Below are 14121 nucleotides of genomic sequence, written 5' to 3' on the forward strand. Positions count from 1 at the left end.
CAGTCTATGTATTTTAGAACAAAATATTTGTAACTCATTTCTTTTCTTCCATGTGTGTGTAGACATAAAAATTATGGGGAAATACAACAAATAGGGTTGAAGGTTCTAGTTAAATTTAAAAGAATGCTACCAGTTATTAGCAGCTGTGACTTTGGGTTTTTTTATAATAAATGTGGCCAAGCAGTAATTCGGTGGACAGAAGAACCGTAGTACTTGACGTGTGGGTCACGCTTCGCACAGCCCTGTTCTGTGAGAGGGTTTAATGGGAAAAGGTTCTCTCTGCCCATGAACTTGCTCTTTCCAGCCTCCACGTGGGAAGGAGGGAACATGGATTTGCATTTGGAGTTTCATAAAATGGATTTTAATAACGTATTTGACTTGTCTTAGAAAGTTTCTCAAATCTCCCCTTAGAGTAGAAAACACTTATAGAAAATGTCTACGAAGTTCTCCCAACAGCTTCACCCTGTTTAATTCTGACGTTTGTGTTTTTTCTATGAGATTTAAGGTGAAAGTCAGTATGGTCATCCGACTGAACAGTGACTCTGAGGCCAGGAGTAGTTGAACACAAGAAAACACCTTTTGCTCTTTTTCAGAAAAAAAAAGGAAAAAAATAGAAGTAAATTGGCAGTCACCCAAACAATCATGATTCTAAGTTAATTTACTTTTGGTTTGGGGATTTCAGTTCACCTATAAGACACACGTTTTGCGGCTGTTGGAATCTGATCTTAGGTTTTAGTTTTGAGTTCACATAATGATTTTTAAAATATTCTAATGTGCGTCTTCAAAGACCCCAGATCGATACGCCAATGGTTTTGAAATGACAGAGTGTTGCGATATTCCTTTGTAATTTAAACGTGATTAGCTGGTGAAGGTTATGATCAGTACACTACGGGAGGATAAATTAATTGATATCATCCTTTCAGGATGGTAAGAGGCCTATCGGAGGTGGGATGTAACTAATGAAGCTGCTTCTTCATCTCTGTGAGCCATTTTTTATATATTGCATTTTCACTTAATCATATTTATACTATCATTCATTTACATGAAAGCCATAAGCTGTGGACAAACCAGTTCCTTCTTAAAATTATGTTCATCTGGAGAAGAAATCATCTGCGGACACTGTGTGTGCTCCTTCTGTAACATAAGCTATTGCTGGGGACGGTGGTGTGTTTTCCTTTGCGTGGGTATTTTTTAAATCAGCAACCTCTCTGGACAAAGATAAGGATTGAATATCATTGAACTTAATTACAGCTATTCCCCAAAGACACACATCTATTCACATAAAAGCTATAGTTATTCTCGTGTAGTGACACCTATTGGTGTAGGAAGAGTTTTCTAATTGTTGGCTTCCTTTCCAGTTAAATCCAATATGCTGTATCAGCCAGCCTATTTGCCAAAAGAAGTTATGGCTGGTTGAATTTAGATTTGTATTGATTAAGATAAACTCCCAATGTGTATAGCCGTATATTTAAATTAAAAAAGTCTTTGACATAATTACATGTCCTTGAATATAATTCTATGCGGTAGCCTGTAGAGTTAAGAGTAATTCTTTAGGCTATGCAAAAAAAATAGATTTTTGATTTTCCAGAGGGTTTGGTTTAAATTACCCTGTCTTATTTAGGATTATTTTTGCTGCAAGTAACTGGGGGAAAAGTCCTATTATTAGAATAATTTAAACAAGATAGGTGTGTCTTTTTGTGTTTTACCTATAAAGCGTCTGAGGTTTGCGCAAGGCTGCCGAGCCAGAGGCCTAGCACCTAGAAGGGGCTTGTGTCCCACCAAGTGTGGCTTCCTTCTGCAAGATCGCTTCCAGAGCTACAGCCAACATATGTGCTTTTTACATAGCAAGAAGGAAAAAGACATAAGGAAGAAATGGGCCGGGGCAGCTCTCTCAAGGATGTTTCCTGGGTACCGCCATGTGACCCTCCTGCTGCCATCCCATTGGCCAGAGCTTGCTTGCATGGCCACATTTAGCTGGGGTGCAAGGGGATGGACCGGAGGAAGCTCCAGGAAATGTCATATCTATTCTGGTAGTCCTGTGCCCAACTAAAAATCAGGAATTCTTTACCACGGATGAAAGGAATAGTGGATAACGGAGACAGCCCTCGGTCTCCACCACATTCCCTCTGTTTGGAAGCCAGCCTCACGTAGACTTCTTCTGTCTTCCTGTCCACTAGTTGCCCAGAAGATTGTTGCCACGAGGAAGAAGCAGCAGCTGTCCATCGGGCCCTGCAAGTCCCTACCCAACTCTCCGAGCCACTCATCTGTCTGTTCCGCACAGGTGTCTGCCGTGCACATCAGCCAGGTATGTTGGTCCCGTGAGAGGTTGGACTGAAAAGCAGGTCAGAACCCAGGAGGACACACCTGCCAAATAGTGTTCTCAGCCAGCTCCAAGGTGATTTGTTTTTTTCTTTTCAACTTTATAAATAACAGCATGTCGGTAATTGACTTAACATCTCCTTCAGAAACTGCTGTGGCCAAGTGGTTTTTATGGGAATCATTCTTTAATATTCCCTGTCTTCACGCTGCCTGTGTTATGAGGCATGCTGGCTGGAGTGGAGGTGCGGGGTGTGTACTGCCATCTCTGCTGTTGATTTTTTTTTTTTTTTTTTTTTGCGGTACGCGGGCCTCTCACTGTTGTGGCCTCTCCCGTTGTGGAGCACAGGCTCCGGACGCGCAGGCTCAGCGGCCATGGCTCACGGGCCCAGCCGCTCCACGGCAGGTGGGATCTTCCCGGACCGGGGCACGAACCCGTGTCCCCTGCATCGGCAGGCGGACTCTCAACCACTGCGCCACCAGGGAAGCCCTCTGCTGTTGATTTAAATGACCCCACGTTGGTCCTCATTCTCGTCTGCTTGTAGGTTGGGCAGTTGTGGGTGAATCTCAGTGGCTAATCCTACAATATGCTTCAATATGGTAGCAGCCCTCAGTTATAACTCCCGTCTCCCGTAGGCCCTGTGGAAACTAGTATCTTTCCATTGCAACATTTTGCTGTTTACTTGGGAACAAACAATATAACTATCACTTTGAAGAACCTAACCAAAAACCCAGTAAGGAACTGTTGGCTTATTTTTGCCTGCCCGTGTGTCTTTGGTTAACATTTCTTAGGCGGGTGTTATATTGGCACTCTTTAAAGAGAGGCAGTGAGAAGGTTTGGTATCGTGCTTTTGGTAGCGTGAAGAGTCGAGAAGTGCGTTTACAGCGGGGTCCTGTGAAGGCACGCTCAAGGACGTTAAATCCCACGCAGGCATCTGTAATTCTCTCTGAATCTTGAAAAATCTTCCAGAAGCTTTCACATTTCCAAGAGGTCATTTGCTTCTTTTTTTTTTTAAATGAATTTTTATTGGAGTCTACTTGGTTTACAATGTTGTGTTAGTTTCAGGTGTACAGTAAAGTGAATCAGTTACACATATACATGTATCCGCTCTTTTTTAGATTCTTTTCCCATATAGGCCATTACAGAGTACTGAGCAGAGTTCCCTGTGCTGTACAGGAGGTCCTTAATTAATTATCCATTTTATATATAGTAGTGTGTAAATGTCAATCCCAGTCTCCCAATGTATCCCTTCAAGAGGTCATTTTCAAAGTGTGAGTTTTGGTTCTACTGGGCAGAATTGCACTCTTTCTCCTTCTAATCTGGAGCAGTGAAGGGACTGTAGAAACCACTTCGTTCAACCAACCCCTTCCCTTTTCAGAGGAAATAGAAAATAATGACATTTTAACTCTCAGATTTTTTAACATCTTTACTGGAGTATAATTGCTTTACATTGCTGTGTTAGTTGCTGCTGTATAACAAAGTGAATCAGCTGTACGTATACATATATCCCCATATCCCCTCCCTCTTGTGGCTCCCTCCCACCCACCCTATCCCACCCCTCTAGGTGCTCACAAAGCACCGAGCTGATCTCCCTGTGCTCTGCGGCTGCTTCCCACTAGTATCTGTTTTACACTTGGTAGTGTATAAGATCAAACGAAAGAGACTTCTCTGTCTTAAGTCACTTTCCTTAGACAAAACGCGCTGAGCTGATCAGTCTTTTCTAGGAGGAAACGGTGCCTGCTTGCTGCTGATGCCACCGGCCAGGCCGCGCCTCCATGCAACTTGCTGGCTTGTGGGTTATGACCCCACGTAGGTGGCGGGTTAGACTCCTGGAGCGTGTCCTAACAAAACCTTGGCTTTCAATCATTACAGACAAGTAACGGAGGCGGGAGTCTGAGCGACTATTCCTCCTCTGTCCCGTCCACGCCCAGCACCAGCCAAAAGGAGCTGCGTATCGACGTACCGCCCGCGGCCAACACGCCCACGCCCGTCCGCAAGCAGTCCAAGCGCCGGTCCAACCTCTTCACCGTGAGTGTCCCCCCGGGGGGCGGGGTGGGGGGGAATCGGAGCGTGGTTCCTGCTCACCTAGCGGTCCTCTGGCCGCCAGGTGGCTCAGCGACAGGTGTAGCATCCAAACCAAATTAACGAGAAGAGTGCTGAGTTCTGTGGAAGTCTCAGAAAATTATAGGATGCCACGACGCAGGTGTAGAGCAAAGCGGGACTTCCTCAGTTGCAGGGGGTCCTGACGTGTGTCAGAAATGAAGAGCAAGGGGTTTGTATAAAGGTCTCTGTTATCCTGTGACTTTCTTGGTCTCTAGCTGAAGACTTGTCACATTAGATACATGGAGGTGACAGACTGCCAGAATTCCCCAAACGTGTGCATCAGGCCTTTCAGATGAGGTGTATAAAGCCATATCAATGCACAGATCCCCTTCTCCTCGGGCTGGAGCACTGAGGACTTAGCTCAGGGTCTTTAGCAGCTCACAGACAGAAGCCAGTCCGCTTGGACTTTTCTTCAGAACCATCTGCGGAGCATTTTAAAACTCTACATCAGCTCTCAGGGCTCAGGTTTACGAACTCAGAATCTGTGCGTGGGGCCCAGGCGTATGTAGTTTTTCAAAGTTCCCTGGGCAGTTGGGACGCAGAGAACCCCTGAACTACAGAGGACACACAGCAGACATTACCAATCAATCATGGAAGGCTTTGCAGTGGAGCCCAGAACTCGGGGCCACAGAACTCCAGGCAGAGCTCCTACTGCCGTGTGACTGGAGTCATTTGATTTGAGAACACTTTCCCTCCCGGGACTAGGTCTGTGCATTACAAGTGTATGGTTTCAGAGCAGGGGTTCTCAGCCAGGCGGTTTTGCACTCCCAGAAATTCGGCCATTTCTGGAGAAAGTGTGAATTGTCTCAGCTCGGGGGTGGGTGTGGGTGTGGTCCTGCAGGCATCTAGTCTGTGTAGCAACCATGGAGCTGCTAAACATCCTGCGAGGCACGGGCCAGCCCCACAACAAAGAGGTCTCCAGCCGCCAGTGTCAGGGTGCCCTGTTGTAAACCACTTGACTTCTCCTCTTGGTTGATTATTGCTGACTTAGATGCAAAGGAGTTCAGTATTTCCTGGCTTAAACTGAAGGAAGATTCTGCAGGGGTGGCCGCAAGTCTCTTATCTGACCCACTGCCCTTACTTGGAGATGGCATTCTTTCTTCCTTGTTTTTTTTTTTTTTTTTCCTTTGGCGGCACTGCAAGGCTTGTGGGATCTCAGTTCCCCGACCAGGGATTGAACCCGGGCCCTCGGCAGTGAGAGTGCGGAGTCCTAACCACTGGACCGCCGGGGAATTCCCTGAAGATGGCGTTCTTGATGGTAAACGAGGCTACCAAGTACGATAGATGCCCCATCCCTTTCCCACCACGTTCATAACAGTTTTCCCATCAGATAAGTCTCTAGTGCCAAGGTCTATTGCCAACAGCGAACACCCCCTCCTCACAACTCTCCCCTTCCCTTTGCTCTCTGCCCTGTGCCATGTGAGGTCTGCCAGATGCTGCTGTTGGAGGGCCAGAGTGAGGATCAGACGGGCTCAGACCCTGTCCTGCACTGCCAGCAGCTGCTTGACCTTGGGCAACTTACTTAACCTCTCTGAGCTGGAAACAATGGTAGTTGTGGTGAGGCTGCTAAGAAGATTCCCTGTAGGGGCGAAGAGTCTTTGTGGCCTTGCTTTCATTTTTATCTCACCACCACTAATGTTATGGAATGACTTCTCTTAACGCATAAGCAAAAGTAGTTGTAGAGGGCTTCCCTGGTGGCACAGTGGTTAAGAACCCGCCTGCCAGTGCAGGGAACACGGGTTCGAGCCCTGGTCCGGGAAGATCCCACATGCCGTGGAGCAGCTAAGCCCATGCACCACAGCTACTGAGCCTGTGCTCTAGAGCCTGTGAGCCACAACTGCTGAAGACTGCGCACCAAGAGCCCGTGCTCCGCAACAAGAGAAGCCACCGCAGTGAGAAGCCCGCGCACCTCAACAAAAGTAGCCCCCGTTCGCCGCAACTAGAGCAAGCCTGCGCTTGGCAACGAAGACCCAACGCAGCCAAAAATAAATTAATTAAAAAAAAAAAAAAGAAGTTGTAGGGCTGTGTAATAGATTGGGAGGGAGGCAATTAGGTGTCTGTAAAATACAGGTGAATATCTGATATGCGTAAATCTGTACATGAATGAGATGCTTTACTGTGGAATTTCTTCAGACATGCCGTCACCTAAGCAGCACGTGTGGCTTATCCAACACCTGTAACACTTCTGTCCGCCCAGGTGGGGTCTTCCAGGTGAGAAGGTGTCACCTCACAGAACAGGCTGTGCACTGACTCATGGCTCAGTGGACCTGAGATGCCCATTGCCGAAGATGCAGAGAGACTGGGCCGTGAGCAGGGCACCAGCGTAGCAGGGAGGGGCCTTCTCGGGTGTGGCGGGAAGAGGGAACACCCATGCTCACACCTTCTAAGGGTCACCTTTCCTTGTCCCTGGCTTTGGTTTCTGTTCAAGGTGAGAGGTGAGAACCAGGAAGTCTCTTTAAAATGGGGCTGCTCTGGGCTTTCGTGGTGGCGCGGTGGTTGAGAGTCCGCCTGCCGATGCAGGGGACGCGGGTTCGTGCCCCGGTCCGGGAAGATCCCACATGCCGCGGAGCGGCTGGGCCCGTGAGCCATGGCCGCTGAGCCTGCGCGTCCGGAGCCTGTGCTCCGCAACGGGAGAGGCCACAGCAGTGACAGGCCCGCGTACCATTAAAAAAAAAAAAATTGGGTCTGCTCTGACACGTGCCCACCCCCACCCTTTGTAAGGGCAGCCCTGGGGTTGGGATGTGCCGGAAAATAGTGTCCCAGACCCCGCCCACTGGGTAACTGACAAAGGAGACAAGTTTAAGGCAGGGAGAAGCAAAGGAACGGGAACTAGGGTAATAAACGTTACCTTCCCCTCTGCTGTCTGCGCAGCTGGGTTCTGTTTTCTATCAGGGATAGTGTTATGGGAGCTAACCCACGTTCAAGAGGAAGCGGATTAGAGACCGGGGGGCTCTGCCTGGCAGGAGGAGCGCGGAGACGGGAGCAAGGGGCACCCTCCCCGCTGCTGGAGCGGCGCACACGTATGCATCGCCGCCGCGTCCAGGCACCCGGGCAGAGGCCAGGGGCGCAGCTGTCCAGGCCGGGTGGGGCAGTGCCGGAGCCAATAAGAACTCATCCTCATTTGTTGTGTCATAATTAACGTAGCTAGTGATGCGGGGGCCTGCCTGTGACCCTGTGCGGGATCAGTGCTTGATCTCTTTAAGTGCTGGAAAATGGTCTGAGAGTAGATACACCCTTTTAGAAATCGAATCCGGCTGCTCGGCTGTCATTAGCGGGAACAGGAATCAGGTCATGGAAGAAGCTAACCTCACGGCGGGTTTGCATCACGGCGTTCAAGGAAAAGACGGCTGAGCTCCTGTGTCTTCGTCATTACTGGATTTGACATTGAACAAGACGATGATGGTGATGGTGGTGGTGCCGGGTGGGTGTTGTAGGTTGAAGATCTTAGAAGTGTCAGCTCCACTAGATGTCAGTGTCATCCAAGGAATGACAAGAAGCAAATTAATTTTGAAATTGTAGCCACTTAGGAAACTAAATTCTCCTTGTTACCGGTTTGCATCTATTCTTAAATATGTAAAATTTCATAGACTCTTCATCCCTGGCGATTATTGGTAGTTACTGGCTTAAATTGGCAAAAGTGTGTTTATTGAAAAGCTTGTATTAGGAGGACAGAAGTACCATATGCCAAACAATCCTAGTGAATAAAAGTCCACGCAGGCTGGGACAGTAATGCCCAGATGAGGGAGCGTTGTCCTCGTTTATTAGACCCTCATAAAGAGGCCAGAGGTAATTAAGTAGTACACACGCCATTTTTCAAATAACATGCTTATGAATTGTATAAACTTCGGATCTGATGACCTGTAAATGTACCGCTCTGGGCTAACATTCTTCAGTCCCAGATGTTTCTGTTGGCATATACACATGTGCAGAAATAAGCAAAAATCTTTAGCAAAAATAAATCACACGCACCTTTGACAAAACAGTACAGACTTGAAAAAGTCTCTCCTGTAGTAGCAAATTATGTGTTATATTGGCGGTAGGAACGGTACTTCACTGGTAAAAAAGCTAAATTATATCCCATCTTGCTTCTTTCTTTGAGAAAAATATTCAAAGGCTATCTCCATGCACTTCCTGGTTCTGTAATATTGGTACTTAGGATGATTAGTTTGGTAGCCCTGTTTACGTGTGGTTCAGATGTTTTATTAGGAAATATTTTCAAACATGTAGGAATTTAAAAAAACACATGCATGTACTCACCGTGCAACTCAGCAAATACAAGCATTTTTCTGCCGCTGCAGTGGTTACTTCTTCTAGAAATAACCCAGTCACAGATAAACCGTGCCCCTCCAGAATACATCCCCCTGACCCCTGGTCCAGGGATCGGCATTCACTTGGATTTGGTGTCTATTATCTGTATCCACGTCTTAAACTCATTCTAGTACGTGTCCACAATTGTACGTTGCTTTGCCTGTTTTCAAGCCTTATAATCGTGGTGTCACTTACATGGTATTTTTTAAAGCTTACCATATAATGCCGACACCCCGAAACAGAGCCAAGCATACCCAGTAACCTAAGATTGTGAAAAAGGCATAGCCCAGCTCATAGAGACGCTCTGTAAAAATAAGGCAGCAAAATTGATAGTCTAAATAGACCTTTTTGAATGGTATTTTGTCTTCTGTAGAGAAGGGGAGCGTGGATCCTATTATATGTGTTCCAGCAGCCTTCGACTTACTCATCAGTTAAAAAGGGGAAAGCAGGTTTCTGTTTAATAGTGAGGGCTCCTGTCAGCGATGCTGCCTGTGCTTGGAAGCAGGCAGCTGATGGGGTGCCCCTTCACGGCTTCTTTTATCGCCTGGGGGAAAGTTAAACATTCCTCTAAAGAAGGAGATGGTAATGAGAGTTATCCTAGCCTTTCTTTCCTGTGTTCGCTGTTTGCGGAGGCTACACGGTCCCATTTCCGGCTCCCCCCCGACCTTCTGTGATGGGTGTGATAAACTGCCGTTAGGTTTCTGGTTGTGTGTCAGGCTGGATGCCTTGCACACTCACTCCTGACCCAGGCAGCGGTACCCAGAGAGACTTCGGATCTGATGATTTCACGGAGCCATTTCAGCTGGAACGTAAGGACGTGGCTGATGTAGTCTCAGAGTTGGCAGAAACATCAGGAACCTTACTGGGAATTTGTACGTGCTGCGGTGTCTTATGTCCAACGGGTTTGTTTTAGTTGCGTTGTTGGATTTCAGTTTTATGATGTATATCACAGCCTGTTGTACCAAAAGTCACTGTAAGACAGCGATACAGCAAACCCTTTTGCCTAACAAATAACCACTGGTCTGTCTTGAAATTTTAGTTCTATGACTCTCTCCACCAACGTGTTGGAGCCATAGGGAATTTCTGTTGCATTTTGTCAGTGAAGTCTTACATCAGTTTCGACCTCCTTCATCTCAGGGAGTGTGATCAAACACGGAGCTTAGTTCATAATCCTGCTTTGTGTGGAATCTGGAAATTCTGCTCTGACGACAGAGTGGCTGTGAGGACAGATGTGCTGCCTTGAGGAAGACGTTGATTTTTTTTAGTGTTTGTTTTGTTAATTATTCTGGTTAATAGAGAATAATGAAGATAGATTCCCAGATTTAGAAATTTAGAATTCATAGAATTCTGAAAGTACCATTAATGGTCTCTGTTGATTTAAAACAATTTTAAAAGTCATCGCCATGAGCTTTGAATCTCACTTTACAAATAGTAACCTGAAATTCCAGCTTTCTTATGAACTGAGATGTAGGGAAAAGAGAATTTAAGGCTGTTATGTAGCTCTTACCACAGATTATTAAAGAGAGTTAATTAAAGAGAAAAGTGAGCCCGCAACTCTTAACTAAAATTCACGACAAGGAATTGATAAATCTCTATTTCTTTCCTAGCCCAAAGGTTAAACGTCATGTTTTATGTTCTTCTGAAACTTTCTATTGGTTGCTTGTTTCGTTTCCTGGTACTTCATTCCAGGCCTCTAGCATCCTAAAGAAAAAAAGCACACGGGGCCTGGCACTTAGTAGGTGTTCAGTAAATAAATGTCGGCTTCTTAGCATCATCCAAGAAGCCTGTCTTCTAAGGAGTCCTTGTGCCCCTTGCAGTCCCAGATCCGGGTTTACATCATGGGGACTTTTCTCCCTTATGCCCTACGACATCGCCCCCTTTAATATTTAAAAAAAAAAAAAAAAAAAATCAGCGGCTCCATCTCACGCCCTTTAAAACTGGATTTCATTAGCTTCTCACTGCTGCCCTGGACACCACAAAGTCTGTTCATTTCATATATCATCCCAGATTTGAAAAGCACATGAAAATGTTTCTCCGTTTTCAATATTGCGTGAGTAATGTTCCCGTTGAAAAGTAATGGAGTGGAGTTGTCACTTGTCAGCACAGTTATTAAGGAGGACGAATCTCAGATCTTTTCTCTCATAATAAAATAAATCTGTCAGAAAATCATTGTGCTCACACTTTCTCATGCCACCAAGAGATGGAGACTTAGCTGTGGTGCTCCTTCAGTGTCCCCAAGTCACCGTGTGCTGGAGTTGTGGCTTCCAAACTGGGGCGACCACTGCCGCCCTCCCCGCCGATTGCCCGCTCCTGGGCAGCGCACGTACACCAGCAGTACGGCCGGGGAAACTGTTCAAGAACTTGGCAAACAAAGCCACTCATTTTTCCCCAGAGTACTGTTTTGCCCCAAAAGGTATTTTCAACTTTTTTCCCTTTGTTATTTTTTATGGTATCTTAAACTAGTTTTAACTTTGAATTTGCTCTTTTCTAGCTATCCAGAAGCAATCAAAAGGAACATTAATGGCACCTTGATACAAATTAAGGGTGTCCCTTTGAATCGCACAGCCGAAACGTTAATAGAATTTTTTAAATCCTTCAGATGTTAATTAAACATATACATTTATGTCATAGGTTTCCCAAACAAGCAGCGAGGAATCCTCTCCTCCTCGGCTGGATTAACTGCAGCTTTAGAATGTGTTTTCCCGTTGGGCGTTACTTTCCTGTATGGTCCACTGGTTTCTAGTAATTGAATTTTGAACTCTTTACAAAAGAATTAAAAGATAATTTTGCAGTGGAAAAGGAGGAAGAAAAGTTTAGAAAACTCCCTGTAGCGTCATGGCTCGGTGGAGACGGACGCCCCAGCAGTCTGCTCCTGGGCTGTGTGTGCGCACGTGGGTACACACATAGCTCATCCAGGGCTTCCGGTCGTGTGTTTTGCGGAAACCATGCAGATGGGGGCTCACCTCCACGATCTGTGAACCGCAGCCCTTCCGCAAATGCTAACTTTATTTTTACTTTGCAGTCTCGGAAAGGGAGTGACCCAGACAAAGAGAAAAAAGGCCTGGAGAGCCGGGCGGACAGCATCGGGAGCGGTCGAGCCATCCCAATTAAACAGGTATGCTGCTTCCCCCTTCCTGTCCCTGTAGCTGGAGACACACCCCGGCTCTCTGCTCACTGTGGTGCTGGCTCGTGCGCCAGGGTTTGTTTGATGTGCTCTGTTGATGAGTGTAGAAGTCACTCACTTGACATCGATTAGAAGAGGTTCCTGTGTGTATTAAAATAGGATCATTAGAATAAGAAGAGGGAAATGTGACAACAGATCTAATGAAGTGCAGTCTGCCCGCCTGCATATGGAGTGTGTTTGGAGGCTGCACTGGCTTCAAAGGCTGCCTTTGTAGCTCGGCTTTGATTGGGCCGCTGGCCGCCAGTCGACAGGGGTAAATCAGATCGCCATACAAGAGCCCCTTGTGATCACAGGAGTAGCCCGACGTGGCCCTAATTTGCTTGCGCAGACGGACATCTGAACACTGTTTCAGGCTGGTTTGTAACAACGAGGCAATTAGTTGTGATAATCATAGCCGGTGTGTCAGCTGTGCGCTCTTGTTTGTAATTTGCTAATGAAGGAATTGTAACTTTGATTAGGTTCAGTTTCATTTAGACCTTATTATATAAGGGAACATTTACAGCTGTAATGCGGGGCCTTAATTAAACTTCCTCATTACACAACAGGACTCGAATGCAGGCATTTGTTTTGGCCTATGTTGCTAGCCTGGAATCGTTTTTCATTAGCCCAGAAGCCGGGTACCAAATTACTTTATGTCTCAAGTAAAACGGGAATTCATCGGACCTATTTGGCTGCGGCAGTTCCCAGGAAAATAAAAATAAGTGTTCAGCCCGGCACCATGGCTTCTGGAAATGCCACCTTTTAGTTTGTTAAAGAAGGCCAGTTGATTTAGAGTGCATTCTGCTTCAGAGGAAGGGAATCTGTGGGCAGGATAACAGCTTTGCCTCTTCTCCGGGTACTTAGACAGTTTCACCAATCCTGTAGGAACTCGTGTTGGCACTGACCACCCTTGAAAAGGGCTGGAGTCTTCCCACAGTTGAGTGTAATCCGTTTGAAACAGTAGGAATACAGCTTTAGCTGGGGGCCGGACAACTTCTGCACAGAGGTGTGGGGAGGGACAGGTTAGATCGGGCCCCAGCGTCAGGAAGTCCACGAGGTGAGACCAGAGGTGGAAGAGACCACAGCAGGAAGTCCACGAGGTTTTCGTAAGATGTGTTCAGATGCTGAGCGGCCAGTGTGTGGGCTGGCGTGGAGAACCACTGAGGAGAGTCCTCTTTCCTCCTCTTTGCTGTTCTCCCTTTTTTTTTTTTTTTAGATGTTGGGAGTGGGAGTTTATTAATTTACTTATTTATCTTTGCTGTGTTGGGTCTTCGTTTCTGTGCGAGGGCTTTCTCTAGTTGTGGCGAGTGGGGGCCACTCTTCACCGCGGTGCGCGGGGGCCTCTCACTGTCGCGGCCTCTCGTTGCGGAGCACAGGCTCCAGACGCGCAGGCTCAGTAGTTGTGGCTCACGGGCCCAGTTGCTCCGTGGCATGTGGGATCCTGCCAGACCAGGGCTCGAACCCGTGTCCCCTGCATTGGCAGGCAGGTTCTCAACCACTGCGCCACCAGGGAAGCCCTGACTTTTGCATTTTTAAAAAAAAATTTTATTGAAGTATAGTTGACTTACAATGCTGTGTTTAATTTCTACTGTACAGCAAAGTGATTCAGTTATACATATATATATATATATATATATATATATATATATATGTTCTTTCATATTCTTTTCCATCATGGTTTATCACAGGATTTTGAATATTGTTCCCTGTGCTATACAGTAGGACCTGTTGTTGTTTATCCATCCTATATATAATAGTTTGCATCTGCTAATCCCAAACTCCCAATCCATCCCTGCCCCGTCCCCGCCCCCCTTGGCAACCACAAGTCTGTTCTCTGTGTCTGTGAGTGTGTTTTTGAAGGCTCTTAAACAACTTCTTTGCTGTAGAGATGCAAGGACACAGTTGTTTATTCTTTGTGCATTTATTTGTAAACCTAACTCTCCACATAAGGTAATTTTAATGTGTAATTTTCATTATGTCGATGCTGTTTCAACTAGAATTAGGAAGAGCATTCAACTCTTTTCCTCTCACTTAAAATATTGGTCCCGGGACATTTCCTTTTGGGAATATTAGAACTCAATACTAGACTGTTGCCTTAAGTCACGTGTCCTGTGGGTTCGGGTGGGAGCGTTGGCCTCCCCGCCAGCCAGGCAGAACCCCAGGCTCCTCTGTGGAGGCGCTCGCCTTACAGGCCAGGCTTTCAGTATGGGTGCCGATGGGGCTTGACCGT

General features: G+C 46.5%; 1 protein-coding gene across 3 annotated transcripts in view; it reads left to right on the forward strand.

The window, feature by feature from the left end:
• AGAP1 (ArfGAP with GTPase domain, ankyrin repeat and PH domain 1) overlaps positions 1-14121 on the forward strand; it is a 549941-nt gene that overhangs the window by 262877 nt on the left and 272943 nt on the right. For all 3 annotated transcript variants that reach the window (XM_065880907.1, XM_065880908.1, XM_065880909.1), the window contains exons 7-9: positions 2178-2305; positions 4190-4345; positions 11751-11843. In XM_065880907.1, coding sequence (XP_065736979.1) covers positions 2178-2305; positions 4190-4345; positions 11751-11843 — 377 coding nt within the window. The remainder of the gene's footprint in view (positions 1-2177; positions 2306-4189; positions 4346-11750; positions 11844-14121) is intronic.

The sequence above is a fragment of the Phocoena phocoena genome, chromosome 7, assembly GCF_963924675.1.
Source record: "Phocoena phocoena chromosome 7, mPhoPho1.1, whole genome shotgun sequence".
Lineage (NCBI taxonomy): Eukaryota > Metazoa > Chordata > Mammalia > Artiodactyla > Phocoenidae > Phocoena > Phocoena phocoena.